At 40.6% G+C, this 24,693-nt stretch overlaps 1 protein-coding gene across 1 annotated transcript; it reads left to right on the top strand.

Moving 5' to 3' along the window:
• Nucleotides 1-13,480: 13,480 nt before the first annotated feature.
• ccnt2b (cyclin T2b) lies at nucleotides 13,481-24,383 on the top strand. Its single transcript, XM_085151679.1, has 9 exons — nucleotides 13,481-14,012; nucleotides 14,554-14,635; nucleotides 14,724-14,852; nucleotides 17,379-17,439; nucleotides 17,703-17,765; nucleotides 17,858-17,903; nucleotides 19,982-20,145; nucleotides 22,143-22,213; nucleotides 22,317-24,383. The coding sequence occupies exons 1-9, from the start codon at nucleotides 13,855-13,857 to the stop codon at nucleotides 23,379-23,381; spliced, it is 1,839 nt and encodes a 612-aa protein (XP_085007805.1). The 5' UTR covers nucleotides 13,481-13,854; the 3' UTR covers nucleotides 23,382-24,383.
• The last annotated feature ends 310 nt before the right edge of the window (nucleotides 24,384-24,693 follow it).

Below are 24,693 nucleotides of genomic sequence, written 5' to 3'. Positions count from 1 at the left end.
AGCATTTACAACTCTAAAGACACAATTCCGCCTTTCATTTATATCTGGAGAGTCAGACAACATTGAACAAACTGTATAGAATACCCTAAATTTCCATGAGTTTGCAATATCTTTGCCTAATGAACATTTAAACAGGAGTTATAAGTAATGAAAAGTGTTCTGTTATCAATAAAGTTTTTTTTTTAAGTGAATTTCACCCTTTGACTTTTACAAGTCCTTTCAGGAAGCCAAAGTTTTTCACATCTACTGGAAGATTGCACAACTGAAAGTTCACTTGCCGCAAGAAATAAACACATTTGTAAATTTACACAATATGTACACAACACACTCAACTATGAATTAAGAGCATAACATCAACAGTTAAAACCAAATCTTAAGAGTTTAACAAAATACGTTTCCTTTTGTGTATTGCATTAGCATGCTTTATGCTTTTTACTGTTCAGGAACACATGCGTAATGCAGGGATGTCACTCCTGGAGGCCTGCTCTTCATTTGATTCAACTGTGCTAAACCAGAAAGAACTAAAACATGCATAGCAGCTCTCCAGTACGGAATTTGGGCATCCCTGGACTAATGAGAGGGGTGATACTGAGATCTAGATTTTAATAAAGAAATTAGGTCTGGTTTGAGGGCAGTGGTTGAGATGCGTAAAATATCACGCAAGTGGGAGTCACTCATCCTTGATCTCAATCGGTTCTTGTTTAAGTTCATGACAGAGAATGTTTGCTCACACAAATATGTGGAACCAAATAAGCTCAGCATTTTCTTAGCAAGAGATTGCACTTCAGGAAACCTGTCTTTGTCTAGCTGCCGGTAAAAGTCAACAAGAGAACACTGCCGGTGTTTTCCGCGGCACTCATCGTCACACTGCAGCTCAATGAGCTCCAGCTGAAGCTGCGGAGGAGCATCATCAGGGTCCACGGAGAAGGGAGATGAGAAAAGCAGCATGTCTTTTTCAATAGCTGCAAAGTCCTGAAAGCGTTTATTAAATTCTCCAGAATGAGACGCGATAGCTGTTGCGTACTTCTTCATTTGGACATTAATGTCCACTGGGAAACTGTCAATAACCTCTTTCAAAGCTGGGAAGTGTGCGGTACAGGGCTCTGTTAGGGACAAGTGTCTTTGGAAAAGTTGCAGTTTGGTTCCAAAGGCCTTGATGTGAGCGTATAGTTGGCTCACCACTGCGTCTTTTCCTTGAAGCGCATTCAGATGCTTCGTAATGTCAACCAAAAAAGCCAGATTTGACAGCCATACAGGATCAGACAGTTCTTCCATTGGTTGTCCCTTCTCATCTAAAAACTGTCTGATTTCCTCTCTGAGAGAGAAAAATCGCTGTAGTCCAGACCCCCGACTTAGCCACCTCACATCATTGTAATAAATTACGTCACCATATTCAGCCTGGATGTCATGCAGAAACTGCTGAAACTGTCGGTGGTACAGAGCTTTAAAGCGAATACAGTTGATTGTCTTTGCTACTGGTTTCATAACATCATCAAATTTGAGATGTTTGGCACAGAGTAGTGATGTGCGGATCGATCCTGAAATATCGATTCCTCCAATACCAATCATTTATGTTCTAGAATCGATTCTCACATTAAAATATCGATATTTTAGTCATTTAGGGTAAATGTGTAGTTTATCATTAACAGGAACACAGTGGAAAGAAACTATAACATTCGGATTGTCTACATTCAAAGGAACTACTTCCTCTTCCGCCTGTCATAGTCATGTGCAAAATACGGCTGTATAAATGTCTCGCAGCCCCTTGGCGCGCGCACTCACAACAATGGCTGAGCGTAATTGTGCGGACGTATTTTACCTCCACAAACAGCTGAGACTTGGTTTGTGATACATGTGGCAAAAAAGTGAGGTGTTGTGGCCATACTTGCCAACCTTGAGACCTCAGAATTAGGGAGACATTCAAAAGGGTTGTTTGGAGGGGGGGTGATAAATACATTTTACAGTGTTTATTTATCGGATAAAATACGTTAAATGTCACCGTTTTTATTAGCCGGCCTGGAAACAGCGGGGGTGTCCAAATTGAGGGGCTGCTTCCACCTGAGGACCCGGCCTTCTGAGTCTAAGGAAAGCCGGGTAGTACATCATGAGAGCTCCCTTGGTGGAGTGAAACTCGGCTGTCTGCTCCTTGCTATCTAAAATATAACCGGGCGCTGACGTAAACTCTGGACCGTCTCACACTTTCTTTAATTAGTTTTCTGTTTGATGTTTATTCAGCTGTGTGAAAACCCCGGAGGAACCCTCCCGATGGATTAATAAAGTTAAATTTAATTTAATCTAATCTAATAACTTTAATCTCAGCCAAACCGATTTACTCACAAACAAATAAAACACTGAAAAAGCCAAACAATAACATTTTTAAGTTATCAAAGTGACTTATAGATCATGTTTAACCCAAGTAGCGAAAGACCGCGGGGGTTTGAAAACGATGGTTCGGTTTACACAGCTACATTCTCACCTGAAAATATGTTAAAAGTTTTTTTGCGACCCAGAAAGAGAAATAAGAGTAATATTAAAACTAAGGCGCTGCCGCCATTGTTGGAAACTGGAATTGGCTGGGCCGCGCTATGAATTTTGCGATATGGTTTTTCAATGTTGTTGTCCGGGTGGAAAATCGGGAAAAATTCGGGAGAATGGTGGCTCCGGGAGATTTTCGGAAGGGACACTGAAATTTATGTTTTATGTTGAGACGAACTGAAGAGGATGAGAAGGGCAGGTGCTGCTAGGGCGAGACAGACGTCTCTCACGGAGTCCTTTAGTGCTGCAGGCAGGCAAGGAGTTCAACTGGCACAACTTCAGTTTTTTTATTTCTATATGATGAATTCTGCATTATTAAGTGATAAGAACAAGTAATCTGATGTCCTGTAATCATTAATAATTTGAGATACAATAAATAAAATACGTTTTTGTACAAAGTATCGGTATCGGATCAGTATTGTAGATACCACCCTGAATATTACTTGGTATCAGATCGGAAAGGAAATCAGAGGTATCGCACATCACTAGTCGCCATGGCAGAAATGAGCAGAGAAGGGCGGGCTCACAGCACAGGTGCAAGTAGCAGAAAAAATGTGCAGCCACCATGTGGTGAAAAAAGGAATTACACATTTAAAGCCAGGATTTATTTATCCAGACTCAGAAAGTGAGCCATAAATTATACATAATTAGGCTGAAGCTGTGGGCCACATGAAATCTGACCGCGGGCCAATCCGGACTTTGGACATGCTTGTTTTAGACAGATGCATAATATCAGATGTGCAGTGAACATAAAAAGAAAATATCGTCCGATGCATCGACCAGCTGAAAGTTTACAGTGTCATCCTGATAACACTTTAATAAATGAGGCCATATCTCGTTTCAGATCCAACATTAAGTCAGCACCATCTTATGTTTGTACTGTTTGTCTAAAAGCTTCTTTTCCTAATCAGGTGAAAATCTGCAAAAGAAACAATTACTCAAAACACCAAACTGTAGCTCATCACACATGTGGTAAATTTGCTCACGTGTGATGAAGCATGTAATGATCACTGCAGCTTTCCTGTTGAGAGAAAAAATGAGTATATCTGTCACACGTGTCACAGTTCCCTCAAAAGTGGACGCATGCCAAGGCTTGCTGCTGTCAATGGTTTAGAACTGCAGGATATTCCAGCTGAACTGTGTGATCTCAGCATTCTGGAGAGACATCTGATTGCCAAATGCATCCCATTTGCTAAGATTATTCCACTTCCAAAGGGCAGACAAAGACTCATACGTGCCGAAATTATTGTTATTGATGAGATTTCGATGGTTTCAAAACCCCTTTTTGCTTATGTGGATGCAAGACTGAAACAAATCAAAGGCACTCAGAGACCTTTTGGTGGAATAGCTGTTGGGGATTTTTACCAGCTTCCACCAGTGCGACAGTCTAAACCTCTGTGTGTTTACGATCCAGAACAGATTGACCTATGGCAGGAACATTTTCAGATGATCGGTCTAACTGAGATCATGCGCCAGAGAGATGATGTTGCCTTTGCAGAGATGTTGAACAGGATTAGAGTGAAAGAAAAGACAGATGAGCTTTCTCAGTGCGACAGAGATTTGTTGTCACAGGCCGTGACTGTACCACAAGAATGTCCAATTGAGGTCTTACACATCTATGCCACCAACAAGAATGTGGAATCCCATAACACAGATACGCTCAAGAAGCTTCCTTCAAACATTATAATCATCAATGCAGACGATTTCCAGAAGGATAAATGTACAGGCAGAATGGCACGAAGAGACAAATCATTTACAGGTGGGCGAAATGATTTACCCGACACCCTGAATGTTGCTGAAGGAGCTCGAGTGAGGCTGACCAGAAACCTGGACACACTAAACGGTTTGGTCAACGGTGCTTTTGGGATACTGATAAAGGTGGTGAGATCTGAAAATGATGGACACATAATTAAACTGAGGCTCAGAATGGACAACCGGCAGTCTGGAAGAAACAACCGCAGTGCTAATGCAGCATCTGATGATCTGGTTTATATTGAGAGAGCAGAGGAGAATCTGAAGTTTAAAGGCGCGGTAGGCAGACAGTTTCCTGTAAAGCTAGCATTCGCCTGCACAATTCACAAAACCCAGGGTCTTACAACACAGACAGCTGTAGTTTCAATGAAGAACATTTTTGAACCGGGTATGGCTTATGTTGCTCTTAGCAGGGTGACGTCTCCCAGTGGACTGTATTTACAGTCTCCTTTGTCGCAGACAGTCTTCATTTGGACAGCTACACCATGTCTCCTACACAAACTTTCCTCACATGGCCAGCAGAAGTGGTGGTGGAGTTGTTGTGTATTTGAGGAATCATTTTCAGGTTCAGGTAAAACAGTATCTGCATAATGTCACTGATCTTGAGTTCTTAGTGTTGAAGGTTCAGGCTCCATTCCCTGCGCTCATTGCGGTTGTGTACGGACCTCCAGACTACAGTTTGACACCGTTTATGCAAAACGTGGTAAGTCTTTTCGATTCACTTGAAATAATGGACTGTCACCCAATAATTGTGTGTGGAGATTTTAATGAAAACCAGTTACAGAGTGGAAGAAAAGAGATTCTGGAGCAGTTTCAGTTGAGAGGGTATTCACGGCTGATCACTTCTGCCACTACAGACAAGAACACCCTGCTTGAGCTCATTTTTATTTCTCAGCCACAGCAAAGTCTCCATTCAGGTGTCCTGAGAACATATTACAGTTACCACAACCCTGTGTTTTGTGTCCTGTCCTCAAGCCAATCATGAAGTCGTCTGGTGAGTTTTGAAACAATTACAGATCATGTTTGTTACAGAGTTTACTGTTTGTAGAGCATGAAAAAGATTTTTCATTGATAATGAATGGCTTCCCAAAAATTGGCTTCCCTACTCTGTCTGTAAGAAGACCCTTTCTTATTGCAATGTTATTAATCATTTCACCAAATCATGGCTGAACTTCATGCAGAGCAGGGAACATCTGCCTTCTGTTATCATGCACCTCTGATCTGAAATGTGCTGCAACATTTATTAAACCAACATCATTTATTTTTTTTACTCATGTTTTAAATGACTAAATCTACTCTTCTAAAATGCATTTTTTCATTGATGTTAATTGTCCTCTCTTTTTGTTGATACTTTATTTTACTGTGATGTATGTATCTCAACAAATGAGAGCTTCCCCTCAAAGGGCTTTCAAAGCATTAAATAGTAAATAAATAAATCCCTGATAAATGCAGGTATTTATTATGGGTCACATGCATAAATACAGACAATTATATTTTCTTTATTATAATAGATTTTATAGAATCAAAGGCTTTTTTGGTGAATGAGTTTTTGTTGATCATGTTTTACAGGTAAAAAGCTACCAGAGATTTCTGTAATAATACATTTAGTGGAGAAAAAATATTTTAGAGCTAAAAGAATATGTATAAAAACTGATTTAGATGTAAAAACAATTTAACTTGTTTGGGTAAATAGTGGATTAAAGCCTCCTCCTAATTTTAGTCTGTAAGTATAGCAAGCTGAATTCATACAAACTCACAGCTCAAAATCTTGATTTGTAGGATGCACAATAATGATCATGTGATTATTATGGACATTTAAATAACAATCTATTGAACCATTACACATATTCTTTATAAAAATTACACAACCTCAAAATGTGAAAAAAGAAAGTGTTTAAGAAGATAAATTATGAAAGTGTGTTTGTATGAATCCTGCCTTAGTATGGGGTGTCAGTAAGTACATAGGTATAGAAGAGGTGTAACAGTGGTTTTCAACATCTGTGCTTAGACTGCTCTACTATATAGATAATAGGTCAGACATATAAAGTCTGAAATTGAAAAGTTCATGAAAGCCACATCCAGCGATATGTGTTTCTGTTTATCATTTTAGAATTATAACATTCATGTTAAGGAGTCTACAGTTTACAGCTACTTCATGATGGATTTCACCCTGTTCACAGCACTCTGTGAAAAGCTGTTAGAGGTAAAATTAACCCAATTAATACCTCATCATAAGTCACTCTAACACAGGGCAGTGATTATTTTTCAATGTAATTTATTCCACAACAACGGTCTTTATTTTATCCCTGTTTCTTTAAATATGTGCATCGATTGTTCAGCTGTGTGACTCTCCATACCTGAAATATATTACAATGTGGGCTTTATTTCATCAGTATTTTGTAGTTTGGTACCATATTTATCATCAAATCAGGAAACTGTAATTGAAAAAAAAAAGAAGCTCTTGAAAGTTACGTGTGTCATATGTGGCTGTAGCTCAGGTGGTAGAGCAGGTCAGCTACTAATTGGAAGGTTGGTGGTTCGATCTCAATCTGCTCCAGTCTGGAGCATTCCAAATGTCCTTGGGCAAGATACTAACACCGTGTTGTAGTGTTTTATTACAGGCACATCCTATGTGAGGGTTCTGTTTTCTTGTTTAGTAAACTTCCTGCCTTTATGACCCTTTTGGTGAGCAGGAGGTCACACAAACGCACCCACAAACACACACACACTCACGTGCACATGTATACACGCACACACACATGGATGCTCGCACATGCGTATACACACACACGCACACACACACACACACACACACAGTGTTTTAACCTTTTGTGACGATAGGGAGGTTTTACAACGGGCAGTTTTTGCTTCTCCTCTACTACTTATGGTACATTACAAGTCATATATCTTTAATAATTCATATTTTAATTATCAATGGTCAACACTTGAAGATTCTCTTCTGAACAAAACGGTCTAACGGTGTGTTCACACCGAACGTGACAGACGTGCCCAGAGCGTCAGGTTTACATGTAAAGTCAATGGAAAAGCGTGATGACGCGCGATTGTGGGTCCAGCGAAAATTCAGAAGCAGATTTGCGTCGCAAAAACATGTCAAACACGTGTCAAAGTAGCGCGTCTGGCACATTTGACGCGCGAATAAAAATACACGCGTCAGTTTTTATGTTGCATTTTGTGCATTCGCGCGTGTCGCGTCTACTGCTCGAGTTGGAAAAATCTGAACTTCAGCGTCAATTCGCACCGCGACAACCAATCAGGAGCCTGGTGACGTGGCTCTGAAATAGGTCAAAGGGGCAGGTCCAGCCAAAGCCCTTCATACTTCATTCAATATGGAGGAAAGGCTAATCAACGCCGTAGCAAACCAGTCGGAGCTGTACGACACCAGCTGCTTTCTGTACTGAGACAGGAACAAAAAGGACCGAGCTTGGAGGAATATTACGTTAAATTGAAAACAGTTAAAAAGAAATATCCCCGTTCAAAAATGTCAGGTGATAATCTCATTGATTTATGGAGTGATGATGACATAAAGTGTGTGGCGAGGGGCTAGTTATTCTGAGAAACCATGAGGGAAATGAGGGAAATGGGGGACCACTGTATATACTTTCTCTATGAGTCCCCAGGTGAAGGTACAGCTATGAAGTCCACTAGACAGTCCCAGATGGCCGTCGCTACCTGGGGGATGATCTGGCACACCGTGGACACGCCGACTCTGTAACTGAACGCGATGGTCCTGAAGGAGTCCCTGGTGGCAAGGAACCTGGACAAAATTGTTCAAAATTAGTATTATGTGTACTGCAGTTACAAAATACATTATTCAAACTCCAAAATACTTTTGTGATGTCAGATTTAAATTACAAAACATAAATCTTACATAAAACATTTTGTAATTATAAGGATAATTACATAATATATATTAGATATAATATAAAACAGTCAGTTGTGTTTTGTTTTAACTTTATCATATCATAATTTGATTGGTAGCAACTTTTACCACTACAGTGAGCCAATCACTCATAATTCCTAAACATGTCAATCAGGTAGGAATGAAGTAAGACATTAATAGAAATAAAGAGTTGTATGTAGCCCTTTCCTTGCATAAATCATTGCTAATATTTTTGAAAAATTAACCTGTGATAAGACAGCATATCAAGATAGAATATGCTGGATAGAACCATATAACTAAAGATGAACCAAACTGTTCACAATTTTATCTAACTCTCAGTTTTAAGAAAGGCTGGTGACCCCTGTTATAGAGTCTGACAGCTGCAGGGATTATATACAAATATTCAACTATACCAGAATTAAACCAGGTCTAAATAAAAAAAAGGAGTGAGTATCACTACAAAGATTAACCCACAGTGGTCCTCATACCACAGTTTGATATCAGCAAACACCGAGAGCATACACTGATATGACACCACAGCCATGCTATCAATGCAAACACTGATAACAGCATAAATCGAATTAAATCGGGACTTGATGAGATCTTTTGAGTAGGGCTGGGTGATATGGCCTAAAATCCATATCTCGATATAATTTGAAGCATGTGTGGTAACGATATATATCACGATATATATTCTTTTCTTCTGTATAACATATTTTCACACAAAAAAATCCTTTAATTTTCTCAAAAATTGAGAGTGTGCCTTATGTATGAATTCTGGTTGTGCTTACTGACCTCGAACCCTACGGTGTACATTTTAGGACATCGTCAGGTCTCAGGAAAAAAGTTTTCAGGTATCAGACTCACACAAAAAAATGTCAGGTCTCAGACTCACAGGAAAAAATGTCAGGTCTCAGTCTCACATGAAAAAAAGTCAGGTCTCAGTCTCACATGAAAAAATGTCAGGTCTCAGACTCACATGAAAAAATGTCAGGTCTCAGACTCACATGAAAAAATGTCAGGTCTCAGACTCACATGAAAAAATGTCAGGTCTCAGACTCACATGAAAAAAAGTCAGGTCTCAGTCTCACATGAAAAAATGTCAGGTCTCAGACTCACATGAAAAAAAGTCAGGTCTCAGACTCACATGAAAAAATGTCAGGTCTCAGACTCACATGAAAAAATGTCAGGTCTCAGACTCACATGAAAAAAAGTCAGGTCTCAGTCTCACATGAAAAAATGTCAGGTCTCAGACTCACATGAAAAAAAGTCAGGTCTCAGACTCACATGAAAAAATGTCAGGTCTCAGACTCACATGAAAAAATGTCAGGTCTCAGTCTCACATGAAAAAAAGTCAGGTCTCAGACTCACATGAAAAAAAGTCAGGTCTCAGACTCACATGAAAAAATGTCAGGTCTCAGTCTCACATGGAGGCTGCCATCTTGCAAATTTGGAGTAGTGACTTGAGGTGGAGCGACTGTGTAACGCTCCCGCCCACACACCCGCTGGACATGACCGCAAACACGCTCCCTACACTTTTTACGTAGCCCGGCTGCTCAAGTTTTGTTTGCTGGTTTACCTCGACTGACAACTCGTTTAATTAAGGTAAATACAACCATGTCACTGTTATAAAAAAGACAAACAGTTTATCATCTTATAGTTCTAAAATCACTCTGTTGTTAATTCGTTTGCTAGATTAGCCGCTAGCATACGCACTGTGTTGGAGGCTTGTTGCTAGCTAGTTAGCGATGCTACACACCTGCTACTCTAATAGTCTGTGTTATTGAAGAATTCAGCACTCCTTAGGTTTTGTTATACATTTTTAGGCAGCGATGAAATCATCTGCACACTCTACAGAAGCCCAGAGTTTCTGTTAATATCAAAAATATAATGCTGTCCTTTGAGATTTTAACATAAGACTGTGAGTGTAATGGATCTAAAACTGTTTAAATCTCTACATCCTGGTAACATGGAGACTTTAAAAACATCAGCAGAACGTCTCAGTAATGTAGTCTAATTTGTTCTTATCATTTAATAATAGAGTCCATATTATATCAACAGCTACATTCACCCGGGAGAGAAACTAGTGAGGGAGACCATCAGGACCAAGCTGGGTTTCTGGGTCCATCCATTTCTTTCATCACAGCTGTCCTGTGCCAGAAGTTCTGTTGACCCACTCAAAAAGGCATCATTTAAGAAACACCAGGAAGACTGAAGCTCCCTCACAGGGAAATCTTCAGCACCCCTCCGTAGGCCCACCCCAGGAGATGGATAAACCCAGCATTTCATGAACACTGTGATGAGACCTTTGCTTTGTGTAATGTTATAAATACTCGGATACTCCCCAAAGGCTCCAGACTTTTATATAAATATATGATATTCAGTCCTGTAGAAAGTTATATATTCAAAAATATGTGATCCTCTCTGGTTACTCTGGTATGAATAACTGTGAATCACTTTAACTGTGAATGAATTCCAGATGACAAGTTTGTAGTGCAACATACAAGTGATGACCTTTGACCTTCATCAGGTTTTATTTAATTGTGTTAGACAAAATCTCATATGCTCTTCATGCAGCTGAGTACATCAAGTGTTTAAAACGGAAACTGTGCAGGTCTGAGATCAGCAGCTTTCTGAAACACCAAACTGAGGTCCTGTTAATGCTGATATATAGTGACACAGTTACATGAGTGATTAATCCTTTTGTTTTTTTGTCTTTAACTTTATCAATAAAGCTGCAGCTTTCACTACAGCACATGTGGTACTCTAACCTTTGTACTGTTTTCATCAGTTCATTTTACGGTTAACATATGAACATGTTGGATGATCTGTCTGCTGTCACTCAATGGGGCTGAGGTCTGAATCTGAGGGCAGCTCCTGTAATCACAAAGAGAACAGAACCATCAAACTCAGATATAAATTTTATCCCTCAAAATTGAAATAAAGCTGATTCTTCTGTCCTCACACACTCAGGATCTGAAGTTCTTCTCTTACATTTTTTTTTTCAGTATTACAGTAAACTACAGTACTTTAATCCATAGTTACTGATTAATGAGGAGTTACTGAAGTACAAGCTTTTAAAAAAATGTTACTGTCTTTACAGATGTGGCAAGAGACTGAAAACATGCTGTTGTTTGCACATATTTAATATTCAGCTCTGCACAGGAGCTGAAGCAGGGTGCAGCCTGTTGCTTTTACAGTATAATACTTGTAATAAAAGTACAGTAACAGTAATTAGTGACTGAGCAGCCCGGGGCGTTTCTCTTGATTTCTTTAGTTGGTGTAAATTCATTCACCTGCACAGATTAGCTAAACGAACCCTGACATCTTAGCTAGCTAGGTCTCAGGACCTAGCTAAGGACGGTAGTTAGTAGCTTACAAACACATTTAATTTACCGAAACAGTGCAGCGGGGCCTCGGGTCCTTCTGCCGGGTAGTCCAGTTTACTGAAGAACACCTCCGGCTGTCAGGTTAAAACACTCGGTCGTGTTTTCGAAGCGTAGACGCTGGCCCTCCTCTCAGAACCTATGCTCTAGCTGCTATTCCCGAACAGAGATACGAAAGTTTCTCCGTGACTGCAGCTGTCACTACAGTCATTGGTGGGACGTGACAACAGCGCCACCTGCAGGAAGATTTTCTCTCTGTCTGATAGCTCGTGTTCTGAGACCTGACATTTTTTCATGTGAGTCTGAGACCTGACTTTTTTTCATGTGAGTCTGAGACCTGACATTTTTTCATGTGAGTCTGAGACCTGACTTTTTTTCATGTGAGTCTGAGACCTGACATTTTTTCATGTGAGTCTGAGACCTGACATTTTTTCACGTGAGTCTGAGACCTGACATTTTTTCATGTGAGTCTGAGACCTGACATTTTTTCATGTGAGTCTGAGACCTGACTTTTTTTCATGTGAGACTGAGACCTGACATTTTTTCATGTGAGTCTGAGACCTGACATTTTTTCGTGTGAGTCTGATACCTGACAACTTTTTTCCTGAGACCTGATGATGTCCTAAAATGTACACCGTACGAACCGATTTTTGCATGCAGAAATCTGTTACAAAATGTTTTAGTACAACTTTGGTAATCAGCACTGCTTGATAGATTGTCAGAGCATTACGGCTGCCGTAGTGAGGAGCTTCGCGGAGTAATCTGGGTCCAAAACTCTGTCCATTTCAGGTCCCAAAGTCAAACGAACACTAAGAGATAAAAACGGTCTAAATTCATTCATCTTTAATTAAATCATCAGCGTTGCTGCTTTATCAGGTGTAACAATTAAGTTTTACATCCATGAAAACAGAATTTATTAAATTTAACTGAGTTAGAAGTTAACAGGAAGTTAGCTCGCTAGTTTATACCTAAACATTTCATACCATGTTCTGACAGAGACTTTTGAAACTAATTAAAACTTACAGCTCTGCTATCACTTCCAACATAAATGAAGACAGAAAACTAAACAGCAGTGGCGTTTGCAGAGTTACTGAAGTTGGATTACCTGATATATAATGATGTGCTACGTGATTGCTAGCGACACAGCTATGTTAGCATAACATTAGCACAGTGAAGCTGGAGGATGAACGCCAACTTTTTTTCCACTCATTAAAAGTTAACGTGAGGGATTCTGGTGGTTAGGGACAAATGCAATCGCATAGCAAGATGCTATACACGGGCCAAACTTCAGTCAGGAGAACAACTGAGATTATTCATCCACAATACGAGGTTAGTTATTAATATACTGCAACAACATGGGAACAACCTGCGAGAGAATTCAACATTAATGAATCAATGTTATGGAAGTGGAGGAAGCGCAGTTTTTGGCTTTCCCCATATTTCAAAAGTGCTTCATCTCTTTGCTATGACTGTCGCCCGCCATTTTGTAGATCATAATGGTTTTAGCTGTTTTGCTTTCGACCAAAAACAGGCGCAGCTTGATGACATCATCAACATGCACAGTGATCGTTTTTTGGATGTGTAAACACCCATAACAGTAAAATTGTTAATAAATAAACAAACAAACTAAACTAACCCGCATGCCTGCTTTCATAAGTCTTTTGTACTTTATGTTTGATTTTAATAAAAATCGGCACAAAGGTAAAGCAGTCAAAGGACACTTGCATCATTATATACACGTATACATATAATACATATAATAACAGCAATGCCCAAAGTACAGTTGTGACCTGTAGTGGGTAATATTTAATAATATAAATATTTTTGTTATTATTTTTTAAATCGAGTCCGTACTGCCGTTCTCGCTAGTCCGGACTTCGTAAGTTCGCACGAGAGTTCGGACTTCCGGAGAACGCTCTTCTCTTTGTCGAGGTCAGAGTTTTTACTGCTGTTCTATTAATTTAAATGGATTACTGCGAAACTACACAGACAAGCCGTTAGTGTTTCTGGGCTAAATAAAGCAACCTACTGGAGTAATTATATAATTCAGCTTTCGTTTTTGGACTTGTTTGTTTTTTTATTTGTAAACAAAATCGGGTTGGACACCAGTAACGCATCGTCTACACGGCGTGCGATTTGCACCACCGACCGTTGGGGCGCTATTCACAGAATATATTACCGGTTTCGTGCCGGTTTACGCGTCTTCTCTCTTCCTTCCGGTGCCCCGCTTGCCCCACTCCCTCCCGGTGCTAGACCGTCGGGCTTGGCAGTGGGAGCGTAATGGCGGTCCACCGGGGACCCTCTACGAAATGGCTCTTCACCCGGGAGCAGCTCGAAAACACGCCGTCTCGACGCTGTGGAATAGAAGCAGACAAAGAGCTCGCTTACCGACAGCAGGCTGCCAACTTAATCCAAGAAATTGGCCAGAGACTCAACGTGTATCCTTTCTGAAACGCTGAGTCTTGCCGGACGGCAGGCGGGCTGTCTGTAGTTAGCTTTAGCATAGAGTGGGGCTCGAAATGAAATGTTTGTTATATTTTATATTGTGATTGTGTAAACACGTGTCCAATGGTTCGGTATTGTATACATAGGCCTGTCTGATAAGATGAGCCATTTTAACTCCTCTCACAGGACGTTTGTGACCCGCCGGAGGTAATGAGGCCCGCTAGCTAGCTTAGCTATTGTTTGGCTCGTCAGTCTGTTGTTTCTATTGTTAGCTTGTGTCTACTAAAAGCAGAGATAACTGAGTACTCGTATTAGTCGTATGTGTGTTGTAAACATGTTGCCACTCTACACACGATTCCAGCCCACATTGGAAATGTGGGCTTTGTGTAATTATAAGTGTGTTGACAGGGTTTTAACCCGCGGCCTCACGTTTTGCGATCTCCAAGGCCTTAGCTCAGTACTAAGCTTCTAATCTAATGGCGTTGTTTATTTGCCTGTGAACCATCCATGTGATTTCCTTAACCGTTCACTCAGCTCTCAACTAATTATCAACACTGCTATAGTTTATATGCACAGGTTTTATATGATCCACTCCTTCACCAAATTCAATAGAAATGTAAGTATCGCTGCGTTGTTGGCTGATATCACGATCACCTTTGCCGCAGACTAGCCAAACTGTGTTTTTCCTTTCCTCCCTTGTATAGATAATTTCCCAGACTACGTTGTTCCTGGCAGCTAAAGTTGAGGAGCAGCCCAGGAAGCTGGAGCACGTCATTAAAATAGCCCATGCCTGGATTAACCCACAAGATCCTCCTCTGGACACTAAAAGCAACGTGAGTAAACTGTGACTGCTCTGGAGCTTATGATTTTCCATACTTTGTAAGTCACTGTTAATGTTTCACAGACCATAGTGTGGTTTTTAGAGGTAACATATGGATTGTACTAATGCTGCGACTAGTAGAAATGTGAGGCTGAGGTTTTTTGTCAATTTGCTTTTCTTTTCTTTGTGTCCTGCTGATCTATTTTATTTCAGCTCTCTCATTTAGCTCTGGAAAACTTTAACACATGTTGATCACTAGTTCTGAGGTTTTACGATCCCTCTGTTTATGCCAGTATATAATCTTCTAAACCAACTGTGTGCCATGAGCTGAAAGGAAACGGTCTTAAAGGTTGAGCACCTTTTTCCATGGTCTGATTATCCTATCATTACCTTGAGAGATTGGAAATAACAATATCACTACTGGGAGTGAGCCTGGGTCATTTGGGGGTTATGTGACCGTTAAGGTAGTGCTAGCTATCCTTTATAATGCATACTACGTGGCCCCAAGCACAAAAAATTGTGCTGTTCCTAGAGAAAGGAGAGGCAGAGACATACCTGGAAGTTTATCTCACTCCCAGTGTGAAGTGAATGTTTGCTGGAAAGCCTTGCTCACATATGGTTGGTGACTAATTCCAAAGCGTAGGATGACATCAGCTAAATAGACAAAATGGCTCTTAACATTTGTCTGCCTCTGTCTTTTGGACCTTTCACCCTTTTTAAATGTATAAAAAAAACTTGCCCGTCCTTCTTCTCTTCATCGGGTTCTAACCATGTTTATACTAGAGTCTTTCATTGGTTTGGTACAACTGTTCCCCACAACCACATTTATATAAAAGCGGGTAGATGCATAACCATTATTTCTGTTTGCATGTGAAGGCCCACTCCTGTGTGTCAGAAGTGCCAGATGTCGACATGGCTGAGTAGATCAGGATAATATTAATTTAATGTGAAAATGAGCTGGAAAGGCCTTGATTAACAAAGTGATTACTTTGAGCACTGTTGTCTGGTGTAAAGCAGGCGACACTCATGAGATGTGTACTGGAGTCTGTGTGGATCGCTCCATTTGTTAGGTTTGACCTCTGACTGGAGGCAGCGATGGCAGGCAGCAGACTGCAGCTTTTTGTCTGTAAAGTAACCGCAGCTGCAGTTTGATGTCTAGAATAAACATATGTGTTGTCACAGCTGACTCTGAAGTCAGAGACTGATGTGAGTTAATTACTGAATTTGCTTAATTTAATCAAATGCTTCTCACAGAAGTAGCCTCTGTTACAGTTCGCTGAGTGTCATCATAGATGATGTTTGAGTATCAGAGACTGTTAAACGTGAGTTGCATGCTGAATTTTCTTAATTTTATCAAAAGCCTTTCAGTCTTAGTTTGTTGTACAAGAAAGGACAAAGATTATTTGGTTACCATCCAAATTTTTTCATGTTTTGCAGCATGGCTGTTTCTTTTGTTTTTCCTCTCTATCATAAGCCATATTGGCTTTTTTGAGGTTTTAAACTTCCATTTACTTAAAAGAAAATGTAATTGTTAATGATGATTGGGTGGGCTTAATTCAATCTTGACTGTTAGCACACGGTGACTGCCACAAGTACACAGAAAAACCCATACAAAACAGAAACCGACACACATCAACCTTTTAAGTTTTTGTATAAACGAGTCTGTGTATGTCAGTGTGTGTGTGTCCACCAAATTAAACCAATTATATCTAATAGGGTTCGCAAAGAAATGATACTTGGCTATAATTTATACTAAAATTCTTACTGAATTACGAAAGTTCTTTACAACAGCATCGATACCAACAGTGTTGTCTTTTGCCTCAGCCTTCGACACACAACTTCACACAGCTCCTCCTCTCACTAACAGCTGAAGTAGTTAACCTTCATAACACTGAACAAGAGTTCAGGAGGAATTTCAGAGGTCAGGAAAGTTTCCATTTCAACAGCATTGAAGTATTAAACAGTTCTCATAAATGTTAACCTGGAAGGCGCACACGTTAGCATTAGCCATTTACCTTTTAGCAGTTATCTGATAGCCACATTAGCCATCTGTTAGCATTAAAGTAACAGCTGGTGGACTGCAGGTCGTGCTGGAGTACTGAGCCGTGGCAGAGTAGATTACAAACACTGATGGGTCGCTGGCTTTGTGAAGTAGCAGGCGATCCATAGCTGAACTGAGTAGAGTCCAGCGTGTGGAGAACTAATCCGAGCAAATAATGAGTGAAATCCAGAGCAGAGCAGGAATCAGATGGGTTTCAGGTCTGATGAGCAGAACTGGGGATGTAAAGAGCTGCAGCAGAAATGAATTCTGCGCCATTGCTCCTGTTGTTGCAGCATGGTGTCGACACCTTTTCATGGCATTGAAAATGGTATCGAGTTTGAAATTCGAGTTTTGTGACATCCCTAATGTATAATGCTTGCACCATTAACATTCCTGTCCACTGATTGTATTTTTGTTTTGTGTGTGCGCTTATAAAAATGGATTTGTTTGTGGTTGTCGAGAGTCGTTTTTAATTCTTCACGGCTTGATCTGTTTCAGGCATTCCAGCAGCAGGCACAAGAGCTTGTAGCACTGGAAACAATCGTGCTACAAACTCTGGGTGAGTACAGGCTGTGCTGCACAGACTGCACACACTTTCTTCTGTCCTTGGTTTTCCTGGTTTCTACAATAGACCAGTGTAACACACAGAAGAAAATGACTAAAGTACCACACATGCATGCTGACACTTTTTCACATATTCTGATGCAGCGTTTTTCCTCCCGTTCTGTTGAGCAAATGTAAAAAAAAAACAAAACATTATTTCACTGATGTTCTGCTTCTGTATTTGCACCTTGGCCTGACGATCTTCCTTCTTGCTTGCAGGTTTTGAAATAACAGTTGATCATCCGCACACAGATGTTGTGCGATGTTCCCAGCTAGTGCGAGGTATTACCTTTTTCCTCACCTGTTACTTTTCAAGAACTACTGCTGTGTGTTATCAGCTTTGCTCTAAAACCAGTTTTTCTCTTGTTTTACAGCAAGCAAGGATTTGGCACAGACTTCCTATTATATGGCTACCAACAGGTTGTTATCCTGTTCCCATTATTGCACTGTAATGGCACACTATAGCTTCCTGCACTGCAGGGTACCCCTTCCTGTGTCCAACGCCCTGTTTGCACTTGGATCCTGGGAACCCCCAATGGGGAAGTACCGACCAGGCTGCTGTGTGCGGTGTATTGTACAAGGGCTCTGTGTTGGCACATAGGGGTTGAATGCACAATGTGGAGTGTAGTGTTGCTGTTTACCTCTCGAAGTTGTTTGGTACCGAGTGCACATGTCTTTAAAAAAAAAAAAAGTCTCAAACGGTAGCCTGAATATAGATTGCCACTAAAGATTCTTAAACTTTTAGAGTTTCTTGGTAAGTACGGTTACTGTTCTTTTTAAATGTTTCTTTTTGATCTTTTTTAAATCCAGAGGAGCTAACAATGAAACGCCAAACTATACTGCAAACTGAATGCTTTTGTTCTAGAGGACTCCAGAGGGTCACTACGGAGTACTGTGAGGAATATTAGCTAGCTCGACAAAACCTAAATCCCTTCTTCCTTCAGACTCTGTTCGTGCTCACATAACAGGGGGCACTTCATGCGTTACGTGACTCTTTTTCCACACAAAATGATATTTCTGAGCCCTGTCTTCTCCAATCAGTCTTAATCAGATGAAGGGTTAGCTTTAAACTGGATTTACCTAAACATTAAAACTGTCCCATACTCTAATTTTGGAGACACGGACGTTGTTTTGGTTTGTATATATCAAAGTGGAAATTATGTTGATTGGGGAAAAAAGTATATTAAAAAGGGCATTTAAGCTGATTTCAAACTAAAACTCTGAATGTAAGTCTCCTGGTTTTGTTACCATGGTGATTTAGCCTGGTAAAAAGACAGCCACTGTTGTGACATAGGAAGCTCGACATAGCAAACGTTTAGTTATTCAAGTTTTTTTGTTTTACAGATTAATAAAAGATAGACTAAGTAAAAGATGTGTCTAACACTTTAGGAGAAAGTAAGGCTAATAGAGTTGAAACATAATAAAGTGCAAATATATTATCTGTGGGCTTCAAATGCAACAATAGGCCTCTGTTTATTAAGCACATACTGTATATAAAAGATGGACATTGCTACCGTGACATAACCCATTTCTTTGCAACCCCATATTTAAAAGCTTCTGTTAGTTGGGCCTGTGTGTTCTGCTTGGAAGAATATAGACGTCATTGTTCGTTTAGCTTCCAGTGATTCAAAGACATTTGATGAATGACTTGTTAAGCTTGTTGGTACTTAGTACTGTTGGTGTGTAGCTAGCTGTGTACACACAGGGGTACATAAACTGGCTTTGACACATTCTTCCAACTAAAAACAACGACTCGTAGCTCAGTGTGGACTACTTATTGGCCTGAACCTTTAAGGGAGCGACAGCTGAGGTCACCACGAAAGAGGTGTGAAACAACATCAGGGGAAACGGCATGAAAAGCGCAGACAGTGGGCTTTGCGCTTCTCTGCAGCCGGCTGAAGGACACGTAAGAGCACAAGCAAGAGTGGCCCACAGACTGGTTGTGACATTAAACTGCTGTGACATGATGACTTCAAAGCTGCCCACAGGCTTTGTGGGGCAGTTTGCAGTGTAGTTTGGGTGTTAGGGTGTGGGAGAAATTAACTGTAGAAAACTGAAAGCGTAATCACTTGTCTTGGCTATCAACATCAGTGTTTCTCAGTCTCAGCGTGGCTACATTTGAATCGTCACTAATTTTATACTGTATATAAGCGCTGTGTAAAAATATCAAAACTGAAACTTTATTTTTCTTAAGAGATTAAGAAACGCTGTTGTTTTGTAATTTCCATCATTTTTACATTAACACAAAACAATAATAAAAATCAGTACGTCTATATTTATGTAATCATTTGAGACATTTAGGAACACAATCTAACAGATGTAGGTTTTAGACAGTGGAGTCCTGTGAGGTAAGGATAATTGTATGTGATACAAAGATAACTGAATCTGACAGTCACCACTGTTTGTCTGTTAAACAGTAAAATATATAGTAGATCATGCAAGTTGGTGCGCAGATCCGTCAGCTGACAGTTGTCTTTTGTGTTTCTTGTCTCCTGCAGTTTGCACCTCACCACCTTCTGCCTACAGTACAGGCCCACAGTCGTCGCATGTGTCTGCATCCACCTGGCCTGTAAGTGGTCCAAATGGGAGATCCCCGTGTCTACAGATGGCAAACACTGGTGGGAGTATGTGGACCGCACAGTAACGTTACAGCTGCTTAACGGTAAGAGCATATTTTGAGTTGTAGAAATTCACATCCCAGCAAAGTAAAGTGTCTTCTCAGCATTTTATAAAGCACAAAAAGTTACAAACTGTTCTTTCTGATCAAGTATCTTTAAATGTGTTTAAAAAAGCAACATAAACTTCAAACACAATGTGTTCATCTTCCAACAGTGTGGTCTCTCTTCATCCACAGCTGCTGCGTTTTAGACATATGATGAATAAGCCAGCCAAGCTGCAGTATTTTGGTTTTAACTGGGTCTCACTTTTAGCCCAGGCTCTGCCAGAGCTCCCAGCAGTAGTATATTACAGCATTGCCAACACTAAATTGGGTGTGACACAAGCGTTTACTTTGTGTGGGCCACAAAGTTTTAGCACCAGCACATTTCCATGTCTTGTGTATCAGAGGAACTGAGGAATCTGTTTCTGTGCAGACTGTAGATAAGATCACAATAAACACTTTTCTCTTTTTATTGTCAGACTGCTGCACGAGTACGTAACAGTGACCTCACCCACAAAGACTAACACAAATCGGGCTTTGCTTTTCAGTCATTTATTTGTCCTGATTTTACAGCACAGAGGTCATCTGATAATCCCCAAACACACATTAAAATGTTGGCTGTGCTGCGATTTCTGCTTTGTTAACATATAAAATCACCCCTCAACCAAAGGTCCATTCTGAGCCAGGAAAACCCTGCATATGTACTACTTTCTAGTATGAGGTTTGACTTTATTTTACAGGGAACACTGAGGCTCTACAGAGCTGCAGCTCTATCTGGTGGCAGATGGCTGCATAACATTTAGGACACAACACCAGCACTGGGTATCAATTAAAATGTTTAATTATTAGAGGTGGGAATCACCATACAACTCACGATACAATATTATCACAATACTTTACGCACGATACATTATTATTGTAATTTTTTGAAATATTTTGCGATATTCAGATTCTGAACATAAAGGAAAACTTTATCAATATTCATTTGATCTAATAACAATCTCACACTCAGTCTTTCTCTCATTTCAGTTTTATTGTTGACAAACTGAACGGTTTGTATTACAGTCTAGTCCAACTTAACTGAACGCAACCATCTGGTACAATTATAGCTATTCTGAACTATGCAGTTTATGAAAACTATGCAGCCCCTTCAGCAACTGAAGAATTTGAAAGTAAATTAAAACAAAATATAATTTTACATTAAATAAAAAAGTTTTAAACTTAATTAAAATAAAACATGTCTTAATTTAAAATAAGTAAACTGTCATGTTTATTGTTGCCAAAAAAAAAAGTTAAACACATTTGGACAGTGAAGGAATGTCAGGATTCTTGCTCAGAAAACCTTTTTTTGTAACAAAATATCGATTTCTGCTGTCCCTGTATCGATACATTATTAACAAACAAAATATCACGATACTACACAGTATCGATTTTTTTCCCCCACCCCTATTAATTATTAACATTTAGATTAAATGACAAGTACGTCTGGTACCCAGGAGTGAGAATAGTGACTATTTGTCAAGTAGTCACACACACCTGTAATTCACCTTTTAATCTGAAAATGTGGTGTCCTAGTTCTTCATAGTCTGGAGGCTCTGACTTTAAATTTAGCAACGTTACCCGTTTTCTTCTTTATCCCTCATGTAGAACAGAGTTGACACTGGACCATCGTCTTACTCGTACTTTAAAAGTTTCTTCTAAACAGCGAGCTCTTGCTTTTCATGTCAACAATCTGAATGGCCACATTACTGCTGTCCTTAGAATTGTTCATCTGCTTATTCAGTGCATCTAGTGTCGTATGTTCAAACTGCAGTTATACAGTCTTTCACTGTCCATCTGCAAGAGCTCTGTAGAGCCAGCTGATGGTTTTGCTCCATTGTCTTTCACAGAATTCAAATAATTATAGCGAGTCCCGCTCAGTGGATTTGTCCACCTTGTGTGTTACAATTGAGCCCTTGTTAGAGAGCTGGTAGAGCTGAGGCTGCCTTGTTTGTTTTCAGAGCTCACCCATGAGTTTCTTCAAATCCTGGAGAAGACACCCAGCAAGCTGAAGAGGATACGAAACTGGAGGGTAGGTGAAAAACATCAGACAGCACAGAACATAGGGCACAGCTGGTACTGTGGAGATTTGTATTGTTCGTATGTCATGCTGAGTTTGCCTTTTCTGTCTGCAGGCGATTCAAGCTGCTAAGAAGCCAAAGACAGAGGGTTCAACTGGGGACAGTGCCTTCCAGGGAACATCCTTAGAAAGCCTTCCTGGTGTCACCAACTCCTTTTTCCCCTCAGCATCAGACTCTACAGACATGCCCAACCTAAATACCATCACAACCCCGTTCGCCTCATACCAGCCACTGAACGACCAATCAAAGGCTTGCGGGTACGACCAGTTCTCCCAGCCCGCCCACTCAGACTTCACCCTGGTGAAGCCCAAACACAAAGCTGCAGGCGGGACTAGCAGCGAGCTCGCTGTGAACACCGCCGCTTTTTCGCGGCCACAGAAAGTCTTGACTCTGGAAAAGTACAGAGAGAAACACGCGGCCGAGCTGGCCTTGCAGAACGGCGTTAAGGAGGAGCCAAGCACAGATGTCTACACTCCTCCGGCGTTGTCCTCTCACCACCACAAGAAACGTTCTCAGCCGCAGCAGGCCAGCCAGCCGGGTGACAGGAAAGAAAAGCCCAGCTCTAAAAAACCTCGCCTCGCAGCTTCATACGCAGAAAACGGCTCGGCCACTAGCGAGGAGCTCAAAATGCGGATCAAAGTTTCATCGGAGCGCCACGGCAGCTCGGAGCAGGGTGGGGCTCTGCCAGGCAAAGACAAACACAGAGAGCACAGCAGCCACCGCCACTCGAAACACAGCCACTCGCACTCGTACTCCCTCAGCGCAAACAGAGGGGCAATAGACAACTCTTCCTTATCTGCCCGTACTCCCGGCAACCACTGCATCGAGGGCAGCTCCTCTGGCTCGTCTCGTAAGAGACCCCACCCTGATGCCGGCAGCCACAATCACCACCATCACCACCACCACCACCAACACCACCACCACTCGTCTAAGAGCGGCAGGACCTCCAAAGGAAGCCTGAGCTCGTCTCACTACTCAGACAGCAACCAGAGGATGATGGAGCACCACGGCCACGACGGAACCAACGGCATGCTGACATCTAACGGGCAGCACACTGACTACAAAGACACTTTTGACATGCTGGACTCTTTACTAAGTGCCCAAGGGATGAACTTGTAACCCAGAGAGTCCCCAGTGTTGTCTACAATAAGGTATTACCATGTTTATTAAAATTTTAAAAATGATTTTATTTGTCTTAAGTTATCTGAATTCTGCATCACCCTCAGTCGTGTCTACACACTGATCATTGATGATTCTTGTCAAACTGTCAAATGTCATAGAGCTGTGTACTACTAGCTTGCAGCGCACACTCAAAAGTTGGATGTTTTTGAAATGCGGCTGAAAAAAGAGGTTTTTAAATGTTCTCTTAACTTGAGCTGACATCTATTTTTAACACGGATGTTTTTAGTCACAAAAGGGAAGACGCGACCATTGTGACAGTTTACAGTTCATGTTTTGTTTTTTTTGTTTTGTGGTTTTTTGTTTTTTTTTCCTTCCTTTTTTGTATGTTAAGACATTTTGTTTCACTAAAAATCTCAGGTCTTGAACTTTTGATAAAAGAACGAATCTTCCTCTGTTTGGGTTTATTACCTGTATCTGTGGAGATGTATCACCTCGTCGGTTTGCTGACAAAAACAAAGCGGCAAAACGTTGGCGTCTCTCTTAGGAAACACGGTCTGCATATATTTAAAAGAGCGCATCAACAGTTCCGAACAAATAAAAATGTGAGGGGAACTCCATTTGCCTATCGGGCCGTGCCTGAAGTTTTGTGCAGATTCACTATAGAGCTAAAATGAAGTTTACTTTACATCTGCTGTGAAAGTGCATTTAAGATATAGCGGCTGAAAGCGCAAAAAAAAAAAAAGGCCGTGTGATTGTACCTTGTCAATTACTATTCAGTATGATAAATGTTATTAACTACAAGAAAATACAGATCTCTAAAATAAGATTGTGTATATAGGACTGTAGTTCAGAATTAAACTGTTATTGGTTTATTGCATCAGTCCAGACCTCCTTCCATTCAATGTATCATGAGATCTAAAGCAGACTCTGTATTGATGAACATATCCTTGATTTGTGTATTGGGAGCCCAAATAAAGGTGTAAAAGATAACATGCTGAATTATGGAAGTGTTTGACATTTTGTTTGTTACGCTGTTGTTACGATGGGACTAAATTTTGTTACTGTGGGACAGTGAGTTTGTGACCACTCCAAAATGGCATAGCTGCGACAAACCAGTGGCCCAAACTAGAGTACCAGGTCTGAGCAAAAGTTTAAGTATGACCAACTTGAAAAATTTCAGCATGCCAAAGAATATGAGTACACCCTTTTGAGCTATCTGTGTGATGTACTGTACTCCCCAGCCTACATTTTTATAGCAGACGCCTCCGAAGAGCCGTGCTCTGCGGGGGAGGCAAGCGGCTACAAGTAC

The sequence above is a fragment of the Neolamprologus multifasciatus genome, chromosome 23, assembly GCF_963576455.1.
Source record: "Neolamprologus multifasciatus chromosome 23, fNeoMul1.2, whole genome shotgun sequence".
Classification (NCBI taxonomy): Eukaryota; Metazoa; Chordata; class Actinopteri; order Cichliformes; family Cichlidae; genus Neolamprologus; species Neolamprologus multifasciatus.
The sequence above is the reverse complement of the archived record's forward strand: the minus strand, read 5'-3'. Positions and strand labels throughout refer to the sequence as shown.

What these genes read in the sequence shown, in the direction of transcription:
- ccnt2b (XM_085151679.1), top strand. Translation starts at nt 13,855, where the DNA reads ATGGCGGTCCACCGGGGACCCTCTACGAAATGGCTCTTCACCCGGGAG. An exon ending in ATTGGCCAGAGACTCAACGT is followed by an intron (nt 14,013 to 14,553) that starts GTATCCTTTCTG and finishes CCGTTCACTCAG; the next exon opens with CTCTCAACTAATTATCAACA. An exon ending in TATTATATGGCTACCAACAG is followed by an intron (nt 17,904 to 19,981) that starts GTTGTTATCCTG and finishes TGTCTCCTGCAG; the next exon opens with TTTGCACCTCACCACCTTCT.